We start from the raw sequence: 23,650 nt of genomic DNA, 5'->3' as shown, positions 1-23,650 counted from the left end.
CTTTGAAATTAGCAGATTTCTATCGGGGTTAACCCACGCTTCATCACACACTTCATTCAATTCCTCTGATTCAGGAAAAACTACAGGTAGTTTTTTCAGACCCCACATAATACCCCTTTTTGTGGTACTTGCAGTATCAGAGATATGCAAAGCCTCCTTCATTGCCGTGATCATATAACGTGTGGCCCTACTGGAAAATACGTTTGTTTCTTCACCGTCGACACTAGATTCGGTGTCCGTGTCTGGGTCTGTGTCGACGACTGAGGTAAAGGGCGTTTTACAGCCCCTGACGGTGTCTGAGACGCCTGGACAGGTACTAACTGGTTTGCCGGCCGTCTCATGTCGTCAACTGATTTTTGTAACGTGCTGACATTATCACGTAATTCCATAAACAAAGCCATCCATTCCGGTGTCGACTCCCTAGGGGGTGACATCACCATTACCGGCAATTGCTCCGCCTCCACACCAACATCGTCCTCATACATGTCGACACACACGTACCGACACACATCAGACACACAGGGAATGCTCTTATCGAAGACAGGACCCCACTAGCCCTTTGGGGAGACAGAGGGAGAGTTTGCCAGCACACACCCAAGCGCTATAAATATATAGGAACAACCCTACAGAAGTGTTGTTTCCTTTATAGCAGCTTAATATATCAATATCGCCAAAAAAGTGCCCCCCCTCTCTGTTTTTTTACCCTGTTTCTGTAGTGCAGTGCAGGGGAGAGTCCTGGGAGCCTTCCTCGCAGCGGAGCTGTGCAGGAAAATGGCGCTGTGTGCTGAGGAGATAGGCCCCGCCCCCTATTTCGGCGGGCTCTTCTCCCGGTGTTTGTGAGACCTGGCAGGGGTTAAATACATCCATATAGCCCCAGGGGCTATATGTGATGTATTTTTAGCCAGAACAAGGTATTATCATTGCTGCCCAGGGCGCCCCCCCCCAGCGCCCTGCACCCTCAGTGACCGCTGGTGTGAAGTGTGCTGACAACAATGGCGCACAGCTGCAGTGCTGTGCGCTACCTCATGAAGACTGAAAAGTCTTCTGCCGCCGGTTTCTGGACCTCTTCACTTTTCGGCATCTGCAAGGGGGTCGGCGGCGCGGCTCCGGGACCGGACTCCATGGCTGGGCCTGTGTTCGATCCCTCTGGAGCTAATGGTGTCCAGTAGCCTAAGAAGCCAATCCATCCTGCACGCAGGTGAGTTCACTTCTTCTCCCCTAAGTCCCTCGTTGCAGTGAGCCTGTTGCCAGCAGGACTCACTGAAAATAAAAAACCTAATAACTTTTTCTAAGCAGCTCTTTAGGAGAGCCACCTAGATTGCACCCTGCTCGGACGGGCACAAAAACCTAACTGAGGCTTGGAGGAGGGTCATAGGGGGAGGAGCCAGTGCACACCACCTAGTCCTAAAGCTTTTATTTTTGTGCCCTGTCTCCTGCGGAGCCGCTAATCCCCATGGTCCTGACGGAGTCCCAGCATCCACTAGGACGTCAGAGAAAGTGGGGATATACAGCAATATATCACAATAGTGCGTGTTAAGCGGTATAACCTGGGTTCCCCGGCATCAAACCGCGGTGTCTCTATCCAGCAGTAATCACTGGCGTCTCTGGCCGCAACCAGCGCTTACACAGTCCCTGCTCCCCAGCGGTCCCACTGACTAAGTCCCGATGGACGAAACGCGTCTGGGCGTGGCCTGTCACGTGAACGCGCTGACGTCACGAAGCTGGGGAGCTGGGACTGTGTAAGCACTGGTGAATGGTATCATATAGAACAGATATTTGACCCTGTGGGACAGGGGGAATCGGAGAGCGGCACCACAAGTTCAAATCAGCGATCACCGGGATTATTATGCACTGCATCCATAATATCGTTTTGCGCAATATAGAGACAATATTTATGTGTGTGTGTGTGTGTATATATATATATATGTTTGTGTGTGTATATATATATATATATATATAGATCCAAAAACACTTTTGTTTGTTCAATGCACCTTGACAAAGGGGCGGCTGAGCCCCGAAACGTTGGAGCTTGTATGTTGCCATTTTGAAATATAACGTTTTCACTTTTCAAAACTCCGAGTGCCGCGGCTTGTTTTTGGATCTGTGGTTCTACTGGAACTGAGGGCACCGGAGTATACTATTGACGTAATGGGAGTGCCGGTCTAAGGACTTTGATTATATATATATATATATAGTCCAGTGACACGCAGTGGGGTGAGGCAAGTGAGGCAGAGCCTTTCCTGTCATACTAATGTTTGCGCCAGAGTTTTGACTTTATAAAGTATATGAAAAATACAAAGAATATATTATAAATATCTTCTTTGTATTATTCTAATAATTTTTGTAGTCAAAACTCTGGAGTAAAAATTCTATGGCAGTTGAGGAGCCTATCTTTTCCACACATCTTTGATCAAAACTCACCAAATTTCCATAATTCATTTAGCATAATGACCACATGAACCCTTTGGCTCACATATTGTCTGATAATCTGGCACTAGCCAGTGCCTCCTGAGCCATTTACCTCATCACACGTCCCTGATATATACATATATAAATAACAACCATCTGCATCTATATACAGTGCCAGTGGGTTCATTAATAATTTCTTGTATAAAAAAATTGGAAACTTTGTTAAATAAATGATTCAAGTTAAGCATGGTAAAAATATAAGCAGCAAAGGAAATGTTTTACTATTTTAGCTGTAATTTATTGAACAGGTTTTAATTAATTTATTCATTTGTATAATAAAATGTATACTGACTTTGCCTGGCTCAATTCAGTCTTCAGCTCTTCAATTTTTCTAGACAAATTTTCTACATCCACACATGAAGCACTTGTTTTTATTTTAAGATGATCTATTACTTCCTAAGAAATAAAATGTGATTGTTGGCAAAAATTTAAATTACACTATAAATTGTCTGACTTATCTGAGTCAAGGTGGGGTGACCAACTGGATTGCTGGATTTAAAAAAACAGCATTTGTCATAGAAGACTTGAGTGGACAGGGTGTCTTGATTGGCAGACACAAAGGCATATATTTTTATAAAGCTATTTGTGTTTCCCTACCTCTTTGCTTTTTAATGTGTCTTGAAGCTGGACTTGAACCTCTTGTAAATCACCAACCAACTTCTTTAGATCAGTATTTTCTATCACAATTTTCTGAAACTGTTCCTATGAAAGTATTTATATTTAGCTGAGTATATTAAGGACATCCATGAAAACTGGTGATAATTGTAGTTAATTGGCATTAGGAATACCAACAAAATTACTGTTATTTTCTCAGATCTCAAGTTCATCTACAGTACATCATTGCTTGAGCTAGATGAGCCGGAGATCCGAGAAAATATGATTTTAAATGTTTACATTAATAAATTACATATAAAAGATGAACTGTAGTTTAAATATTCTTAAATTGATTAATGAAATGTAAAATTTCAAAATGATGAGTTACTGTACTTTAAGATTTTCAAAGATTTTTGCATAGAGAAACAAACTCAGTAAACCTGTGTTTTGCCACTGCAGACCTGAAAAGCCTTGTCTGCCTGATGCATGCTAAGCTGCGGCAACCCCTCCAGTCAGTATCCCGCCCCTGATGCAGCAGCAGCCTGGGACTGAAGGGAGGGCGCCCGGGAACCGCACTCAGCGCCGTAACCAACATCCCCCCTTTTCCCCTGCCCCACGCAGGGGGATCAATTGACCTGGGAGCCGGACCTGCACCGTGACCCACATGCCCCCTCTTCCCCCACCCCCGGTGGGTCATGTGAAGGGGGAGCTGGAGCTGTCTGTGACCGGAGATGTCAGGAGCCGGAGCCCAGTGCTGTAGCAGGTAACACAGTCCCCGATAAGCTGCAGCTTGTGCTGACTTATCGGGGCTAATAGGATAGCCCCAGGCTACCTTGTGGTACATTATCTGCTGCATGTACACATTGCACTGTTTATATTTTACGTACTATAGTTTTGTATACTTTGTGCTAACAGTTATAGAGTGATTATGAAAAGTTAACAAATAATAAAAATAAATATTTATTGATTACAATTCATCCTATAAGTCTTATATGTAACAATATTCTGCTAAGTCACTGAATATAAAATGAAGAGTAATAATTGCACTTGCGACTTATATTCCTGTTGCTGAACTTTCTTGTATTTAGCTATGCTCTATACCTGCCCCAGCTTAGCCTGCCAAATCTCATATCTGGCAAAGCATTCTGGGGCTTCTGCCTCAACAATAAGTTGAGATCCACATTTGTTCACACCTGCCCTACACTTTTTCTTTGTGAACAATCTCAGTATACAGTAGATGTAAAATAATATAAAGTATTAGCAAATAAATGGACCCGGGTCAACTCAGCTGCCTCCTGTTTCCCCGTCCCTCTCCCCCACCCCAATTCCTGCCCCCTCTTGAGCCAGTATACTTACCACTTCCCCGTTCCCGGTGCTCTTCTCTCCTGCTGCTGCAGCATGCACAAGTAAGTTACACCTAACATGGAAGATGATATGATGTGCATGTGTTCGCTGGAGTATCTACAGTATAATGGGTGTATGGGTGTGCACACCCTACACCCATATACCTTCCCGGAGAACTGCGTTGCTGGCTGCAGCCAGCTTCCCAGAGATTTGCACATGCACAATAAAGAAGTCACCAGGAACAAGGGGGCAGATGTATGAAGCCTGGAGAAGTGATAAAGCAGTAATAAGTGCAAGGTGATAACACATCAGCCAATCAGCTCCAATATGTAAATTTGCAGTTAGGAGCTGATTGGCTGGTGCGTTATTACCTTGCACTTATCACTGCTTTATCACTTCTCCAGGCTTAATACATCTACCCCAATGTGTGGGTACCATGTTCCCAAAGACCTGGGCATGCACAACAGAGTCTACTGCGCTGCCAGAGAAAAATGCATTTGCATGGAGCCTGCACATGGGTTCTCTCCTCTCTTATACCACCCTTGATTAGATCATTATACAAATGTGCGTGATGACCTAATTATGATCAGGGTCCAAGTTTATAGATATTTTGCAATCTTAGTGACTCAAATAAGATAAAGAAAAACAGCATGACACTGATTAACTTTTTCAAGCAACTTTATAAGTTGAGAGCTATGTGCTCATAGAAAGCTACTGTATAGATGAGCAGAAAAAATAACTGCAAATATGATTAAAGCAGTGGTCCCCAAACGGTGCACAGTGACTCCCTGGGGTGCCACAGCGCTGTGACCAGGGTGCCGAGATGGCTGGTGGCCTAACGAAGCTGCCCACAGGCCAACTAATTTATTAATGTATTTTTTTTAATTAGATTTTTTTGTATGCGGCGAGAGAGTATGGGGAGGGGGTGTGATGAGTAGGGGAGTGTGCATATGCTGTCAGTAGCAAGCAACAGGCAGCTTTGTGATTCACTGCATGGGGTCCCACAAGACAGTGCTATCTGAGTAGTTGAACGGTGCTCGTGATTGCAACTAAATGTAAAGTAGTGGGGGGGCTGTATGGATAACTATACTACAGTTAGGGGGCCACATGGAGGGGGGGTTGCAATGAGAGACATGGAAGTGACTGCAATGGAAAATGAGGGGCTGCAATGAGAGAGACTTGGAGGGGGCTGCCAAGGGAGAGACATGGAGGGGGCTGCAATGGGAGAGACATGGAGGGGGCTGCAATGGGAGAGAAATGGAGGGAACTGCAATGAAAGACATGGAGAAGGCTGCAATGGGAGAGAAATAGAGGGGGCTGCAATGGGAGAGGCAAGGAGGGAGCTGCAAAGGGGGAGACATGGAGGGGGCTGCAAGGGAAGAGGCATGGAGGAGGCTGTAATGGGAAAGACATGGAGGGGGCAAAGGGAGAGACATGGTGGGGGCTACAATGTGAGACATGGACTTAATACATTAATTTGACCCAACTACTTTTAAAACCGTACTGCTCTGTAATTATTTTGGCAGGGGTGCCTTGAAAAAATGATGGATACTCTATGGATGTCTCGAACTGAAAAAGTTTGGGAATTACTGGATTATTATTTAATAATAACCAGTATATAAAAAAAGAAATACAGCTTAGTAAGAATGCATAGCACCTTCTTTGTAAATAATTTAAGTGCTATTTTCCTTTAAATATTGCTTTAAGTTTTAATTTTTTGTGGCAAATGGCAGAAACATAGTGAGTCTGTGTAATTCAGACACCTAAAAATGAGAGAAAGAGAGAGAGACATAGAGATAGAAAGAGGCGCGATGGGTAGGCATAATGCATAAACCTACATTAAAAACCTATAATAAATTACCTGATGATTTTCCTGATTAATTACAAAGTCTTGCTGTTTTCCTAATAGTATTTGATTTTCTGACTTTTCCTTGGCAACTTGGTTCTCTAAGTCTTTTTGTACTTTTATAGATTCATCCTTGGATTCAAATATATACAATGAAAGTGATAAGACACATGATTTAATTATTAGCTCTACTACTAATAAGATGGTTACTATTTTACTGTTTGTGTTCATTATAACATTAATAAAACATTAATTGAAAGAGTACTAAAAACATATTTGTAAGCTTCTTTTCTTTTGCTAGACTCTTACCGCAACATGTACAGTATTACAGAACTCGGTTTGTGAGTTAACCTACAATGGACACTTTGCATTATTAAGTGCCATTGTCTAAAGAACTGGCAGAAGATCACTTGTCAGTTCTCAACTGGCAATAAGAGCTCACTACTATTCATACTGCTGTATCCATTTATAGTAAATTGTTGCTGCTTTAAGACAAAAATACAATTCTCCAAGCATTCTATGGTTCTGCTAACCATGACATAGTTACCTTTTTTAGAAGCAGTGCTGTGTTACCTATGTTTTCAGGTGATTTTATTTAAATCTGCAAGTGTAAATGTAGCAAAATTCAATTCTGGGTTCAGATTCGATAACACTATAACTGAAAGGCGCAGGAAGTAGTCATCTGTGAAAATGCCAACCAGCCATAGCCTGTTTAGCACAAAAACTCCACCACTGGAGTCCAGGATTTACTTAATTAGTGCCTCAATTTGATTTAACCATCTAGACTAGGGGTGGGCAAAATACGGCCCGCGGGCCGGATGCGGCCCGCAAACCGATCCTGCCCGGCCCACTGCTTCCCACCAATGTGCAATGACAAGCGGCCCGACCGACTGAGCTGCTTGTCATTGCTCTGCAGTACCTCCAAGCTGCCGGCGCCCGTCTCCCCTGCTGCTGCACGGAGCCTGACACACTCATCCTCCTCCTTCCGCCTCCACAGTCCCCAGTGACAAAGGCAGAGATCAGACGAAAAGGGGGCGGAGATGAGGGGGCGTGGCTACGTGGGACCTAAGGGGGCGGAGCTACACTGGACATAAGCCACTGCTACAGATCCATCCTTCCTGCCACTGCCAGCCAAACACATATCAGTAAGTTAATGGAAAAAGTGAGGGAAAGAAAGTGTATTTGTGTGTGTGTGTGTGTGTGTGTGTGTGTATATATATATATATATATATATATATGTGTGTGTATATATATATATATATATATATGAGAGTGTTTGTGTGTGTATATGTTTGTGTGTGCGGGCAGTGGCGTCAGACTGTTTTTAGTTTAGGGGGGAGATCTTTAACGCTCGCTGTACCACCCCCAACCCTCCCCCCCGGATTCTTTAATCGTGTCACCCCCCCGTGTTCTGTCACTAAGTCACCCCCCCGTGTTGTTACCATGTCACCTCCCGTGTTCTGTCACCCTCACGTTCTGTCAGTGTGTCACCCCCGTGTTCTGCCACTGAGTCACCCCCCGCGTTCTGTCACCCCCCTGCGTTCTGTCACCCCCCCGCGTTCTGTCACAGTGTTACCCCCCACGTTCTGTCACTGTGTCACCCCCCCGTGTTCTGTCACCGTGTCACCCCGTGTTCTGTCACTAAGTCACCCCGCCGTGTTGTTACCGTGTCACCTCCCGTGTTCTGTCACTGTGTCACCCCCCATGTTCTATCACTGTGTCACCCCCCCGTGTTCTGTCACCCCCCCGTGTTCTATCACCGTGTCACCCGCCCATATTCTGTCACCGTGTCACCCCCTGTGTTCCATCACCGTGGCCCACCCCCGTGTTCTGTCAGTGTCAACCCCCCCGTGTTCTGTCACCGTGTCCCACCCCCGTGTTCTGTCACCGTGTCACCCCCTGTGTTCCATCACCGTGTTCCACCCCCGTGTTCTGTCACTGTGTCACACCTTTCATCAGGAGCCATAAGACACTGGATAATTTGCTTGCTGTGCAATGATTATCCCAAATAAAATGTTAATGTGTAAAAGGGGACTCTACCTGCCGTAATGTGTAAAAGGGGGCTCTACCTTCCGTAATGTGTAAAAGGGGGTTCTACCTGCTGTAATGTGTAAAAGAGGGTCTCTACCTGGAGTAATGTGTGTAAGTGGCGCTACTGTGTGGCATAATTTGAATAATGGAGACTATTGTACAGCCTAATATGAATCTGTATTTTTTGGCCACACCCCTTCCCCATGAAGCCACGTCCCTATATTTTTGGCACGTGGGGGAGCTGCTTTTTTGTGTGCGGCCCTCGAATACTGACAGGAAAGTGTCAAGTGGCCCCTCAGCTGAAATAATTGCCCACCCCTGATCTAGACTCAAGCATGGATATTCTTAAAACCTGGGGGAAAATTTAGTAAAGAGCGATTTTGGCTGATTTGCGTTTTAATTTGCCAATAATTTTTTAAGGATTGATTTACTTAAAAATTGCATGTCAAATTCGACTTCGTACTCCAAATCACAGCAATTCACCATTGGTACAAATAACAGTATCATTGGAAATCGCAAATTTACGAAAAATCGTTTCAGTTAAATCACTCCACTTCATACCAAAATTGTCGCACCTCAATATACTAAATCAGTGCAGATTTTTTTTACCATGTTCACATGGAACAATCATTTTTTGTCTAAGACCCATCAAAAGCACCACCAAAGTCGTACAAAAATCGAAACAAAGTCACACCTAAATGTACCACTACAAAAAAAAGCAAAATGTGAAATCCCTTGTAATTAACACTAAACCAACCAGATTGCTAATAACAGCCCACCCATTCATATACAGTACTCACTTTCTGCTCTGAACCATGGCACAGTCAGGTTATGGAGTAGCCTGTATCCAGGTAGTAATTTTATGTGGCTTGCACCAGCTGACTGAAAGAGCCCATGAGAAAGAAAACAGAACAGAGGATCCAGCATGTAGGGGTGCCGCAAAGCCTACGTAGGCCTTGGTTCTTCCGTGGGCGGTTAAACCTCAATGCAGTGTCTGATGATGAGGTCATACAGATGTTCGCCTCAATCATAACTTAATGCACCTGTATGTCCTTGTCAAAACTCACCTTGACTTAGACACTGCACGGTCAAGAGCCTTATCAGGCCTACACAAACTGCTGGCTATTCTGCACTTCTTTGCTACTGGGAACTATCAGATGATCAGGAGTCACAGTAGCATGATGTCAGATTATCTTTTTATAGGATTGCAGGCATGCCAAATGTCCTGGGTGCTATAGCCTGCACGCACATTGAGCTGAGCCACCCTAGGGCAAGAACACATATGCTGCTTAATCGCCACCACACCAATTCCACCGATGTGCAGGTGGTCTGTAATGCAAACCAAGGAATCATAAGCGTTGTGGTCGGCTATCATGGCTCATGCCATGATTCCTTTATCCACAGTCAGTCATCCCTGTGTGCAAAGTTTGAGGTGGGACAAATGCCAGAGATAGCTTTTTGGTAAGTACACATTCCTCTGGTTACTTTCTCAATACCCACCTAGAAATGTGGTCATGTTAAGTCTCACATATTTTTAATTTTTTTGCCTTACAGGGGACTTAGGGTATTTATGTATCTCCTGACTTCTGACTCTATTGTTGCTGCACTATAAGGACTGTAACAAAATATGCAAAAAAGAAATAAGAGCGGCTAAAGTAGAAACTGAAAAACTAGTAGAAAAGAAAAGCAAAGCGAATCCCAAAAAATTATTTAAATACATCAACAGCAAGAGATTAAAGAAGGAGAGTATAGGCCCTTTAAAAGACAAGTTGGGAGTCTTAGTCAAAATGATAATGACATAGCGGACAAACTAAATGAGTTTTTTTCAATGGTATTTACAAGAGAAGACCAAATTCAGGGACTAACGTACAATCCCAATAATGATAATGTCCAACTGATAAGTGCTTATTTAAGTGAGGAGGTAGTCTGTGACCGATTAAAAAATTTAAAGATTAATAAGTCACCGAGTCCCAATAGAATTCACCCAAGGGTTCTAATGAAGCTTCACTCTGGACATTCAAAACCGCTATTTTTGATCTTTAAAGATTCAGTTATATCAGGTATGGTTCCCAAAGACTGGCGTATAGCGGAAGTAGTGCCAATATTCAAAAAGGGAAGTAAAGCTGAACAGGGTAATTATAGACCAGTTAGTCTTACATCTATAGTGGGGAAAGTATTGGAAGGTATTCTAAGGGACAGTATTCAGAAGTTCCTTGAAGTCAATAAGGTCATTAAAAGGAATCAACATGGATTTGTGAAGGACAGATCATGTCAAACCAACTTACTTGGCTTTTATGAAACAGTAAGTGCGAACCTTGATCAGGGTAAGGAGGTGGATGTAATCTTTTTAGACTTTGCCAAAGCTTTCAACACTGTACCACACATGCGACTTATCTATAAGCTACAAGAAATAGGGCTAGCAAGCACAATATGCACTTGGGTCAAAAATTGGTTATATAACAGGGAAAAGCACATTGTGGTTAATGATCATTTTCAAATTGGACTGAAGTGCTAAGTGGTGTGCCACAAGGGTCTGTACTAGGACCATTATTGTTAAAAAATGTTATTAATGACCTAACAGAAGGTCTAGAGAGTATGGTGTCAATTTTTGCAGTCAATACCAAATTGTGTAAAGTTATAAATATGGAGGGGGATGCTGAGTCTCTTCAGAATGACTTAGATAAATTAGAAGCATGGGCAGCCAAATGGAGAATGCGCCTCAATAGAGACAAGTGTAAGGCAATGCACTGTGAGAGCAAGAACAAAAATTACACCTACATACTAAATGGGGTAACATTAGGGGATTCTGTACTGGAAAAGGACTTAGGTGTTCACATAGATAGCAAACTAAGCAGCAGTACCCAAAGTAGGATTGCAGCAAAGAAGGTTAATAAGATATTAGCATGCATAAAACGGGGAATTGATGCAAGGGACAAGAGTGTTATACTCCCATTATATAAATCACTAGTGAGGCCACATCTTGAATACTGTGTGCAATTTTGGGCACCATACTACAAAAAGGATATCCTGGAGCTAGAAAAGGTTCAAAGGCGGGCGACCAAACTAATTAAGGGCATGTAGATGCTGGAATACGAGGAAAGGCTTGCAAGGCTAGGCATGTTTAGACTGGAAAAGAGGAGACTAAGAGGGTACATGATCAACATCTAAAAATATATAAGGGGACAATACACAGAGCTTGCGCGGGACCTGTTTTTGGTAAGATCAGCGCAGAGGACATGTGGACACTCGCTTATGTTAGAGGAGAGGAGATTACGCACAACGCCACGTAAAGGATTTTTCACAGTAAGGACAGTACATGTTTGGAATTCCCTGCCTGAGGGAATTGTAATGGCGGACTTAGGGGGTCATACCGAGTTGTTTGCTCCTTTTTCATCGCATCGCAGCAATTTTCCGCAAACTGCACATGCGCAATGTTCGCACTGCGACTGCGCCAAGTAAATTTGATAAGAAGTTTGGTATTTTACTCACGGCATTACGAGGTTTTTTCTTCGTTCTGCTGATCGTAGTGTGATTGACAGGAAGTGGGTGTTTCTGGGCGGAAACTGGCAGTTTTATGGGAGTGTGTGAACAAACGCTGCCGTTTCTGGGAAAAACGCGGGAGTGTCTGAAGAAACGGGGGAGTGTCTGGGCGAACGCTGGGTGTGTTTGTGACGTCAAACCAGGAACGACAAGCACTGAACTGATCGCACTGGAAGAGTAAGTCTCAAGCTACTCAGAAACTGCTTAGAAATTTCTATTCGCAATTTTGAGAATCTTTCGTTCGCAATTTTGCTAAGCTAAGATTCACTCCCAGTAGGCGGTGGCTTAGCGTGTGCAATGCTGCTAGAAGCAGCTTGCGAGCGAACAACTCGGAATGAGGGCCTTAGTCAACACCTTTAAGAATGGGTTAGATAAATTCCTAATGGATAAGGATATCCAGGGTTATGGTGCGTAGTCGCGCAGTATAGTTACTATGAAAAGAGGAATAAAACACAACGGCTGACATCAGAATCAGACAAAATTTAGACCAAAATAATCCTGCATAGGAGACCACAAATAGGTTGAACTTGATGGATAAATTGTCTTTTTTCAACCTTAGATACTATGTTACTATGTTACCTGATAGCCGTCCTGAGCGCAAGTATTAAGTCCACTTGATCTGTGACAGAACGTACATTTGGACTATTAAAATATAGGTTCCTTGTCTTGACAGATCGGGAGGGACTAATGTGTATAGTATTAATAAGGTCTGTGACTTTGTGTGCTGCTTCTGTGTGTTGCATAATCTGTGACTAAATCAACTACCTCTGCTGGATAAGGCAACACACAGATAGCAGGCAGAGCTACTGGTTTCATCTGGCGACTCTATGAGCACAGAGTGGGAGACAGGTTAGGTTATTGGTGATAGCCAGATACTTCACAGTAAGAATTTTCACACGACATTGCTCTCTTAAAATAAACTAAAAATGTGTTTCCTAAAAATTATCAATTTACTCAGCATCTGGTGCAAAGTATGTACTTCCATCTGAAATGTGTGCATGGTACTGGAAAAAATCTTAACATTGACCACAGTGGCGTCAGATGCTGGGTGCGGGGAGTGCGGCCCGCACTCGGGTGTCACACTCAGAAGGGATTGACACCAAAGTGCCAGCTCTTCTGCAGTGACAGGAGCCTGTTGCTGTAGTGTGATAATTTCCTGCAGAACTCGGCTCCTGTGACAGATGAGGAGCCGGCACTACACCCAGCCCAGTCTGTGGGGGCAGCCATCATCTTTGTGTAATCTGGACATGCCCCTGGAGTGAAGGAGAGATTCCATGAGGCCACACACCCTTTTTGGGCGGCCACGGCTCCGATGGGGTGAGTGGGGCAGTGTAATAATGCAGAGTGCGCACCGGGTGTCACACACCTGGTGATGCCTCTGATTGTACACGTTACTTAGAGATAAAGTATATAAATATATTTGAACATATGCTTTCTGTAACATGTCATTGTATTTGCACATTTGTAACCCATGACTGAAATCAAACGACAAGTATTTTAATGTACATAACGCTTCAATAAACTAATTGCATGTGAATACAGTAGGCTTCGCAAAAAAATATACGCAAACAAAAAACTGATTTACAAAAGGTTTTATTTGTTCATCACCACAATATAATGTTACTCACAACAAATTAAAGTGGTGTTTATGTTCAGAGAAGGCACAAGAGATCCTTGCTATGCCCGATTTTGACTATGCAATTTCCCTTGAACTCCCCCAGAGCTCAGACAGTACAGATTTTGACTATCTGTGCTTGAGATTTTGTCTATGGGCCTAATTCCGAGTTGATCGCAGCAGAAAACTTGTTAGCAGTTGGGCAAAACCATGTGCACTGCAGGGGGGGCAGATATAACATGTGCAGAGAGAGTTAGATTTGGGCGGGGCGTGTTCAAACTGAAATCTAAATTGCAGTGTAAAAATAAAGCAACCAGTATTTACCCTGCACAGAAACAAAATAACCCACCCAAATCTAACTCTCTCTGCAAATGTTACATCTGCCAAACCTGCAGTGCACATGGTTTTGCCCAATTGCTAACAAATCTGATGCTGCGATCAACTTGGAATTACTCCCTATGTACGATTTTGAGTAAGTGCCAGTTTTGACTATACTTTGTACTAGATAGTACAACTACATAGATAGCCTAGATTGACTTGCCTGCACAGTCTATCTAGCCTCACAAAACCGACCCCACGGGAGTGCGCATCGGGATCAAAACGGTATCGCAAGCTGCCTAACACCTTAAGATATGCACTAACTTTTTTTAAGATTTTGAATATATAGTCAAAATATTAGATTTATCTCACCGTGGCCCTCATTCCGAGTTGTTCGCTCGGTATTTTTCATCGCATCGCAGTGAAAATCCGCTTAGTACGCATGCGCAATGTTCGCACTGCGACTGCGCCAAGTAACTTTACTATGAAGAAAGTATTTTTACTCACGGCTTTTTCTTCGCTCCGGCGATCGTAATGTGATTGACAGGAAATGGGTGTTACTGGGCGGATACACGGCGTTTCAGGGGCGTGTGGCTGAAAACGCTACCGTTTCCGGAAAAAACGCAGGAGTGGCCGGGGAAACGGTGGGAGTGCCTGGGCGAACGCTGGGTGTGTTTGTGACGTCAACCAGGAACGACAAGCACTGAAATGATCGCACAGGCAGAGTAAGTCTGGAGCTACTCTGAAACTGCTAACTCGTTTGTAATCGCAATATTGCGCGTACGTCGGTCGCAATTTTAAGAAGCTAAGATTCACTCCCAGTAGGCGGCGGCTTAGCGTGTGTAACTCTGCTACATTCGCCTTGCGAGCGAACAACTCGGAATGAGGGCCCGTGTGTACACACCTTTAGAGAAAAATAAAATAACTTTAGTTCGTACTAACCATAAGAAAATAAGAATTTACTTACCGATAATTCTATTTCTCGGAGTCCGTAGTGGATGCTGGGGTTCCTGAAAGGACCATGGGGAATAGCGGCTCCGCAGGAGACAGGGCACAAAAAGTAAAGCTTTAGGATCAGGTGGTGTGCACTGGCTCCTCCCCCTATGACCCTCCTCCAAGCCAGTTAGGTACTGTGCCCGGACGAGCGTACACAATAAGGGAGGAATTTTGAATCCCGGGTAAGACTCATACCAGCCACACCAATCACACCGTACAACTTGTGATCTAAACCCAGTTAACAGTATGATAACAGCGGAGCCTCTGAAAAGATGGCTCACAACAATAATAACCCGATTTTTGTAACTATGTACAAGTATTGCAGATAATCCGCACTTGGGATGGGCGCCCAGCATCCACTACGGACTCCGAGAAATAGAATTATCGGTAAGTAAATTCTTATTTTCTCTATCGTCCTAGTGGATGCTGGGGTTCCTGAAAGGACCATGGGGATTATACCAAAGCTCCCAAACGGGCGGGAGAGTGCGGATGACTCTGCAGCACCGAATGAGAGAACTCCAGGTCCTCTTTTGCCAGGATATCAAATTTGTAGAATTTTACAAACGTGTTCTCCCCTGACCACGTAGCTGCTCGGCAGAGTTGTAATGCCGAGACCTCTCGGGCAGCCGCCCAAGATGAGCCCACCTTCCTTGTGGAATGGGCCTTAACCGATTTAGACTGTGGCAGGCCTGCCTCAGAATGTGCAAGTTGAATTGTGTTACAAATCCAACGAGCAATCGACTGCTTAGAAGCAGGCGCACCCAACTTGTTGGGTGCATACAGTATAAACAGCGAGTCAGATTTTCTGACTCCAGCTGTCCTTGAACATATTTTCAGGGCCCTGACAACTTCTAGCAACTTGGAGTCCTCCAAGTCCCTAGTAGGTGCAAGGCACCACAATAAGCTGGTTCAGGTGAAACACTGACACCACCTTAGGGAGAGAACTGGGGACGAGTCCGCAGCTCTGCCCTGTCCGAATGGACAAACAGATATGGGCTTTTTTGAGAAAAAACCACCAATTTGACACTCGCCTGGTCCAGGCCAGGGCCAAGAGCATGGTCACTTTTTATGTGAGATGCTTCAAATCCACATATTTGACTGGTTTTAAACCAATGTGATTTGAGGAATCCCAGAACTACGTTGAGATCCCACAGTGCCACTGGAGGCACAAAAAAGGGGTTTGTATATGCAATACTCCCTTGACAAACTTCTGGACTTCAGGAACTGAAGCCAATTCTTTCTGGAAGAAAATTTACAGGGCCGAATTTGAACCTTAATGGACCCCAATTTGAGGCCCATAGACACTCCTGTTTGCAGGAAATGCAGGAAACGACCGAGTTGAAATTTCTTTGTGGGGCCTTCCTGGCCTCACACCACGCAACATATTTTCGCCACACGTGGTGATAATGTTGTGCGGTCACCTCCTTTCTGGCTTTGACCAGGGTAGGAATGACCTCTTCCGGAATGCCTTTTTTTCCCTTAGGATACGGCTTTCCATCGCCATGCCGACAAACGCAGCTGCGGTAAGTCTTGGAACAGACATGGTACTTGCTGAAGCAAGTCCCTTCTTAGCGGCAGAGGCCATAAGACCTCTGTAAGCATCTCTTGAAGTTCCGGGTACCAAGTCCTTCTTGGCCAATCCGGAGCCATGAGTATAGTTCTTACTCCTCTACGTCTTATAATTCTCAGCACCTTAGGTATGAGAAGCAGAGGAGGGAACACATACACCGACTGGTACACCCACGGTGTTACCAGAACGTCCACATCTATTGCCTGAGGGTCTCTTGACCTGGCGCAATACCTGTCCCGTTTTTTTTTTTTTTTTTTTTTTTTTTTTTTTGGACGGGACGCCATCATGTCCACCTTTGGTATTTCCCAACGGTTTACAATCATGTGGAAAAAACTTCTCAATGAAGTTTCCACTCTCCCGGGTGGAGGTCGTGCTGAGGAAGTCTGCTTCCCAGTTTCCATTCCCGGGATGAAAAACTGCTGACAGTGTTATCACATGATTTTCCGCCCAGCGAAAAGTCCTTGCAGTTTCTGCCATTGCCCTCCTGCTTCTTGTGTCGCCCTGTCTGTTTACGTTGGCGACTGCCGTGATGTTTTTTTCCCACTGGATCAATACCGGCTGACCTTGAAGCAGAGGTCTTGCTAAGCTTAGAGCATTATAAATTTACCCTTAGCTCCAGTATATTTATGTGGAGAAAAGTCTCCATACTTGATCACACTCCCTGGAAATTTTTCCCTTGTGTGACTGCTCCCCAGCCTCTCAGGCTGGGCTCCGTGGTTACCAGCATCCAATCCTGAATGCCGAATCTGCGGCCCTCTAGAAGATGAGCACTCTATAACCACCACAGGAGAGACACCCTTGTCCTTGGATATTGGGTTATCCGCTGATGCATCTGAAGATGCGATCCGGACCATTTGTCCAGCAGATCCCACTGAAAAGTTCTTACGTGAAATCTGCCGAATGGAATTGCTTCGTAGGAAGCCACCATTTTTACCAGGACCCTTGTGCAATGATGCACTGTTTTTAGGAGGTTCCTGACTTGCTCGGATAACTCCCTGGCTTTCTCTTCCGGGAGAAACACCTTTTTCTGGACTGTGTCCAGAATCATCCCTAGGCACAGCAGACGTGTCGTCGGGATCAGCTGCGATTTTGGAATATTTAGAATCCACCCGTGCTGATTGTAGCAGTATCCGAGATAGTGCTACTCCGACCTCCAACTGTTCCCTGGACTATGCCCCTATCAGGAGATCGTCCAAGTAAGGGATAATTAAGACGCCTTTTCTTCGAAGAAGAATCATCAATTCGGCCATTACCTTGGTAAAGACCCCGGGGTGCCGTGGACAATCCAAACGGCAGCGTCTGAAACTGATAGTGACAGTTCTGCACCACGAACCTGAGGTACCCTTAGTGAGAAGGGCAAATTTGGGACATAGAGGTAAGCATCCCTGATGTCCCGGGACACTATATAGTCCCCTTCTTCCTGGTTCGTTATCACTGCTCTGAGTGACTTCATCTTAATTTGAACCTTTGTAAGTGTTCAAAAAAATTTTTTAGAATAAGTCTCACCTAGCCTTCTGGCTTCAGTACCACAATATAGTGTGGAATAATACCCCTTTTCTGTAGTAGGAGGGGTAATTTAATTATCACCTGCTGGGAATACAGCTTGTGAATTTTTTCCCATACTACCTCCTTGTCGGAGGGAGACTTGGTAAAGCAGACTTCAGGAGCCTGCGAAGGGGAAACGTCTCGACATTCCCATCTGTACCCCCGGGATACTACTTGTAGGATCCAGGGGTCCTGTACGGTCTCAGCGCCATGCTGAGAACTTGTCAGACGCGGTGGAACGCTTCTGTTCCTGGGAATGGGCTGCCTGCTGCAGTCTTCTTCCCTTTCCTCTATCCCTGGGCAGATATGATCTTATAGGGACGAGAGGACTGAGGCTGAAAAGACGGTGTCTTTTTCTGCAGAGATGTGACTTGGGGTAAAAAACGGTGGATTTTCCAGCAGTTGCCGTGACCACCAGGTCCGATGGACCGACCCCAAACAAGTCCTCTTCCTTTATACGGCCATACTGTGCCGTTTGGAATCTGCATCACCTGACCACTGTCGTGTCCATAACATCTTCTGGCAGTTATGGACATCGCGTTTATTCATGATGCCAGAGTGCAAATATCCCTCTGTGCATCTCGCATATATAGAAATGCTCTATAGTCAATAAAATACTGTCCCTGTCAAGGGTATCAATATTTTCAGTCAGGGAATCCGACCAAGCCACCCTAGCTCTGCACATCCAGGCTGAGGCGATCGCTGGCCGCAGTATAACACCAGTATGTGTGTATATACTTTTTATTATATTTTCCAGCCTTGTCAGCTGGTCCTTGAGGACGGCCCTATCTATAGACGGTACCGCCACTTGTTTTGATAAGCGTGTGAGCGCCTTATCCACCTTAAGGGGTGTTTCCCAACGCGCCCTAACTTCTGGCGGGAAAGGGTATACCGCCCATAATTTTCTATCGGGGGGAACCCACGCATCATCACACACTTTATTTAATTTATCTGATTCAGGAAAAACTATGGTAGTTTTTTCACATCCCACATAATACCCTCTTTTGTGGTACTTGTAGTATCAGAAATACGTAACACCTCCTTCATTGCCTTTAACGTGTGGCCCTAATAAGGAATACGTTTGTTTATTCACCGTCGACACTGGATTCAGTGTCCCTGTCTGTGTCTGTGTCGACCGACTAAAGTAAACGGGCGTTTTAAAACCCTTGACGGTGTTTTTGAGACGTCTGGACCGTACTAATTGTTTGTCGGCCGTCTCATGTCGTCAACCGACTTTGCAGCGTGTTGACATTATCACGTAATTTCCTAAATAAGCCATCCATTCCGGTGTCGACTCCCTAGAGAGTGACATCACCATTACAGGCAATTGCTCCGCCTCCTCACCAACATCGTCCTCCTACCTGTCGACACACACGTACCGACACACAGCACACACACAGGGAATGCTCTGATAGAGGACAGGACCCACTAGCCCTTTGGAGAGACAGAGGGAGAGTTTGCCAGCACACACCAAAAACGCTATAATTATATAGGGACAACCTTATATAAGTGTTTTCCCTTATAGCATCTTAATATATATATAAGCATATCGCCAAATTAGTGCCCCCCCTCTCTGTTTTAACCCTGTTTCTGTAGTGCAGTGCAGGGGAGAGCCTGGGAGCCTTCCCTCCAGCCTTTCTGTGAGGGAAAATGGCGCTGTGTGCTGAGGAGATAGGCCCCGCCCCTTTTTCGGCGGCCTCGTCTCCCGCTCTTAACGGATTCTGGCAGGGGTTAAATATCTCCATATAGCCTCCGGAGGCTATATGTGAGGTATTTTTAGCCAAAATAGGTATTCATTTGCCTCCCAGGGCGCCCCCCTCCCAGCGCCCTGCACCCTCAGTGACTGCCGTGCGAAGTGTGCTGAGAGGAAAATGGCGCACAGCTGCAGTGCTGTGCGCTACCTTTAGAAGACTGAGGAGTCTTCTGCCGCCGATTCTGGACCTCTTCTTACTTCAGCATCTGCAAGGGGGCCGGCGGCAAGGCTCCGGTGACCATCCAGGCTGTACCTGTGATCGTCCCTCTGGAGCTGATGTCCAGTAGCCAAGAAGCCAATCCATCCTGCACGCAGGTGAGTTCACTTCTTCTCCCCTAAGTCCCTCGTTGCAGTGATCCTGTTGCCAGCAGGACTCACTGTAAAATAAAAAACCTAAGCTAAACTTTCCTAAGCAGCTCTTTAGGAGAGCCACCTAGATTGCACCCTTCTCGGCCGGGCACAAAAATCTAACTGGCTTGGAGGAGGGTCATAGGGGGAGGAGCCAGTGCACACCACCTGATCCTAAAGCTTTACTTTTTGTGCCCTGTCTCCTGCGGAGCCGCTATTCCCCATGGTCCTTTCAGGAACCCCAGCATCCACTAGGACGATAGAGAAAAATAGGAATGTGTCCAGCTCAACAAATCAAGAAAGAATGCTCCATTCAGCCAAAAAACAGGATTTTTATACCTACCGTTAAATCCTTTTCTCCTAGTCCGTAGAGGATGCTGGGGTCCACTTTAATACCATGGGGTATAGATGGTCCCGCAGGAGCCATGGGCACTTTAAGACTTTTTCAGAGTGTGAACTGGCTCCTCCCTTTATGCCCCTCCTCCAGACCTCAGTATAGGAACTGTGCCCAGGGAGACGGACAATTCGAGAAAAGGATTTACTTTTAAGTTAATGGTGAGATTCACACCAGCTCACACTTCAACCATGCCGCACAACATGGCATTCGACCTAACACATGCTAACCAGCATGAACATTACCGCAACGTGCTGAAAACAATTTTAACACAACACCTACTGCAGGTAAAGTATGCACTGGGCTGGGTGCCCAGCATCCTCTACGGACTAGGAGAAAAGGATTTACCGGTAGGTATAAAAATCCTGTTTTCTCATACGTCCTAGAGGATTTTGGGGTCCACTTTAGTACCATGGGGTTATACCAAAGCTCCAGTACGGGCGGGAGAGTGCGGATGTCCTCGCAGAACCGATTGACCAAACTTGAGGTCATCAGCGGCCAAGGTGTCAAACTTGTAAAACTTAGCAAGCGTGTTTGTCCCTGACCAAGTAGCTGCTCGGCAAAAATGTAATGCCGAGACCCTCCGGGCAGCCGCCCAGGATGAGCCCACCTTTCTTGTCGAATGGGCATTCACCGAATTCGGCATCGGCAATCCTGCCGTGGAATGAGCGTGCTGAATCGTACCTCTAATCCAGCGCTGGCGCAATCGTCTGCTTAGAAGCAGGACACCCAATCTTGTTGGGAGCATACAGGACAAACAGAGCCTCTGTTTTCCGTTTCCGAGCCGTTCTGGCGACATAAATTCTCAAAGCTCTGACCACATCCAGAGACTTCGAACCAGCGAAGGTGTCAGTAGCCACTGGCACCACAATAGGTTGATTTACATGGAAGGAAGAAACCACCTTTGGAAGAAAATGCTGACGAGTTCTTAGCTCAGCTCTATCTTCATGGACTATCAAGTAAGGGCTCTTGTGAGACAAGACCTCTAACTCAGACACCCTCCTTGAGGATGCCAAGGCCAACAGCATGACCACTTTCCAAGTGAGAAACTTCAACTCCACCTCCTGGAGAGGTTCAAACCAATCTGATTGAAGAAACTGCAACACCATGTTAAGATCCCACGGTGCCACAGGAGGCACAAATGGAGGTTGGATGTGCAGAACCCCTTTCACGAATGTCTGAACTTCTGGAAGGGAGGCCAATTGTTTCTGAAAGAAAACGGACAAGGCCGAAATCTGGACCTTGATTGAACCCAATCGTAGGCCCGCATCCACACCAACCTGGAGAAAATGGAGAAAACGTCCTAACTGAAACTCTTCTGTTGGAGCCTTCTTGGTTTCACACCAAGACACAAAGCCCTGACTACGTCCAGAGACTTTGAAACAGCGAAGGTGTCAGTAGCCACTGGCACCACAATAGGTTGGTTTATATGGAAAGAAGAAACCACCTTTGGAAGAAAATGCTGACAAGTGCGTAACTCAGCCCTATCTTCATGGAAAACCAAGTAAGGGCTCTTGTGAGACAAGGCCCCTAACTCAGACACCCGCCTTGCGGATGCCAAGGCCAACAGCATGACCACTTTCCAAGTGAGAAATTTTAGCTCTATCTCCTGGAGAGGTTCAAACCTATCCGATTGAAGGAATCGTAACATCACGTTAAGATCCCATGGTGCCACAGGAGGCACAAATGGAGGTTGGATGTGTAGCACCCCTTTCACGAATGTCTGAACTTCTGGAAGGGAGGCCAATTGTTTCTAAAAGAAAACGGACAAAGCCGAAATCTGGGCTTTGACTGAACCCAATCGAAGGCCTGCATCCACACCAACCTGGAGAAAATGGAGAAAACGTCCTAACTGAAACTCTTCCGTTGGAGCCTTCTTGGTTTCACACCAAGACACATATTTTCTCCAAATACGGTGGTAATGTTTAGACGTTACTCCTTTCCTGGCCTGAATAAGAGTGGGAATGACTTCTTTGGGAATACCCTTTCGGGCTAGGATCCGGCGCTCATCAACAGCCATGCCGTCAAACGTAGCCGCGGTAAGTCTTAATACACACACGGCCCCGGCTGCAGCAGGTCCTCGCGAAGAGGAAGAGGCTGAGGATCTTCTATGAGCAACTCCTGAAGATCTGGATACCAAGCCCTCCTTGGCCATTCTGGGACAATGAGGATCGCTCGAACCCCTGTTCTTCTTATGATTTTGAGAACTTTTGGTATCAGTGGAAGTGGAGGGAAGACATACACCAACCGAAACACCCACTGGGTCACCAGTGCATCCACTGCTATTGCTTGAGGGTCTCTCAACCTGGAACAATATCTCTGAAGCTTCTTGTTGAGATGAGATGCCATCATGTCTACCTGAGGAACTCCTCAAAGACCTGTCACCTCTGCGAAGACTTCTTGGTGGAGTCCCCATTCTCCTGGATGGAGATTGTGTCTGCTGAGGAAGTCTGCTTCCCAGTTGTCCACTCCCGGAAAGAAAATTGCAGACAGAGCTCTTGCATGTCTTTCTGCCCAGAGGAGTATCTGCCACCTCTGCCATTGCCGCTCTGCTTTTCGTTCCGCCCTGACGGTTTATGTACGCTACTGCTGTTACATTGTCTGACTGGATCTGTATGGGTCGATCTTGAAGAAGATGCACCACATGTAGAAGGCCGTTGTAAATGGCTCTCAACTCCAGAACGTTTATGTGAAGACAGGTTTCTTGACTTGACCATCTTCCTTGGAAGCTTTACCCGTGTGACTGCTCCCCAGCCTCGGAGATGTGCATCCGTGGTTACTAGGACCCAGTCCTGAATCCCGAACCTGCGTCCTTCCAGGAGGTGAGAACTGTGCAGCCACCAAAGGAGCGAAATTCTGGCTTTGGATGACAGGATTATCCTCTGATGCATGTGTAGACGGGATCAGGACCACTTGTCCAACAGGTCCCACTGGAATACTCTGGCATGGAATCGGCCAAACTGTATGGCCTCGTAGGCCGCTACCATCTTCTCCAACAACCGAATGCATTGATGAATCGACACTCTTGTTGGTTTCAGAATTTGTTTGACCATTCTCTGGATTTCCAGAGCCTTTTCTACTGGAAGAAATACCCTCTATACTTCTGTGTCCAGTATCATCCCCAGAAACGATAATCTTGTCGTCGGTTCCAACTGTGACTTTGGAAAATTTATGATCCAACCGTGTTGTTGAAGTACTGTCAGGGAGAGTGCAATCTTCTGCACCAACCTTTCCCTGGACTTCGCTTTTATCAGAAGATCGTCCAGGTAAGGAATTATATTGACTCC

The 23,650-nt window shown here is 45.5% G+C and overlaps 1 protein-coding gene across 1 annotated transcript in view; it reads right to left on the bottom strand.

Moving 5' to 3' along the window:
• The window catches only part of SYCP1 (synaptonemal complex protein 1), a 1,049,791-nt gene that overhangs the window by 299,314 nt on the left and 726,827 nt on the right, over positions 1-23,650 (bottom strand). The window contains exons 16-18 of the mRNA XM_063955446.1: positions 6,269-6,385; positions 3,067-3,171; positions 2,762-2,865 (exon numbers count right to left, since the gene is read on the bottom strand). Of these exons, the coding sequence (XP_063811516.1) occupies positions 2,762-2,865; positions 3,067-3,171; positions 6,269-6,385 (326 nt within the window). The remainder of the gene's footprint in view (positions 1-2,761; positions 2,866-3,066; positions 3,172-6,268; positions 6,386-23,650) is intronic.

This window comes from Pseudophryne corroboree, chromosome 2 (assembly GCF_028390025.1).
Source record: "Pseudophryne corroboree isolate aPseCor3 chromosome 2, aPseCor3.hap2, whole genome shotgun sequence".
NCBI classification, from domain to species: domain Eukaryota; kingdom Metazoa; phylum Chordata; class Amphibia; order Anura; family Myobatrachidae; genus Pseudophryne; species Pseudophryne corroboree.
The sequence above is the reverse complement of the archived record's forward strand: the minus strand, read 5'-3'. Positions and strand labels throughout refer to the sequence as shown.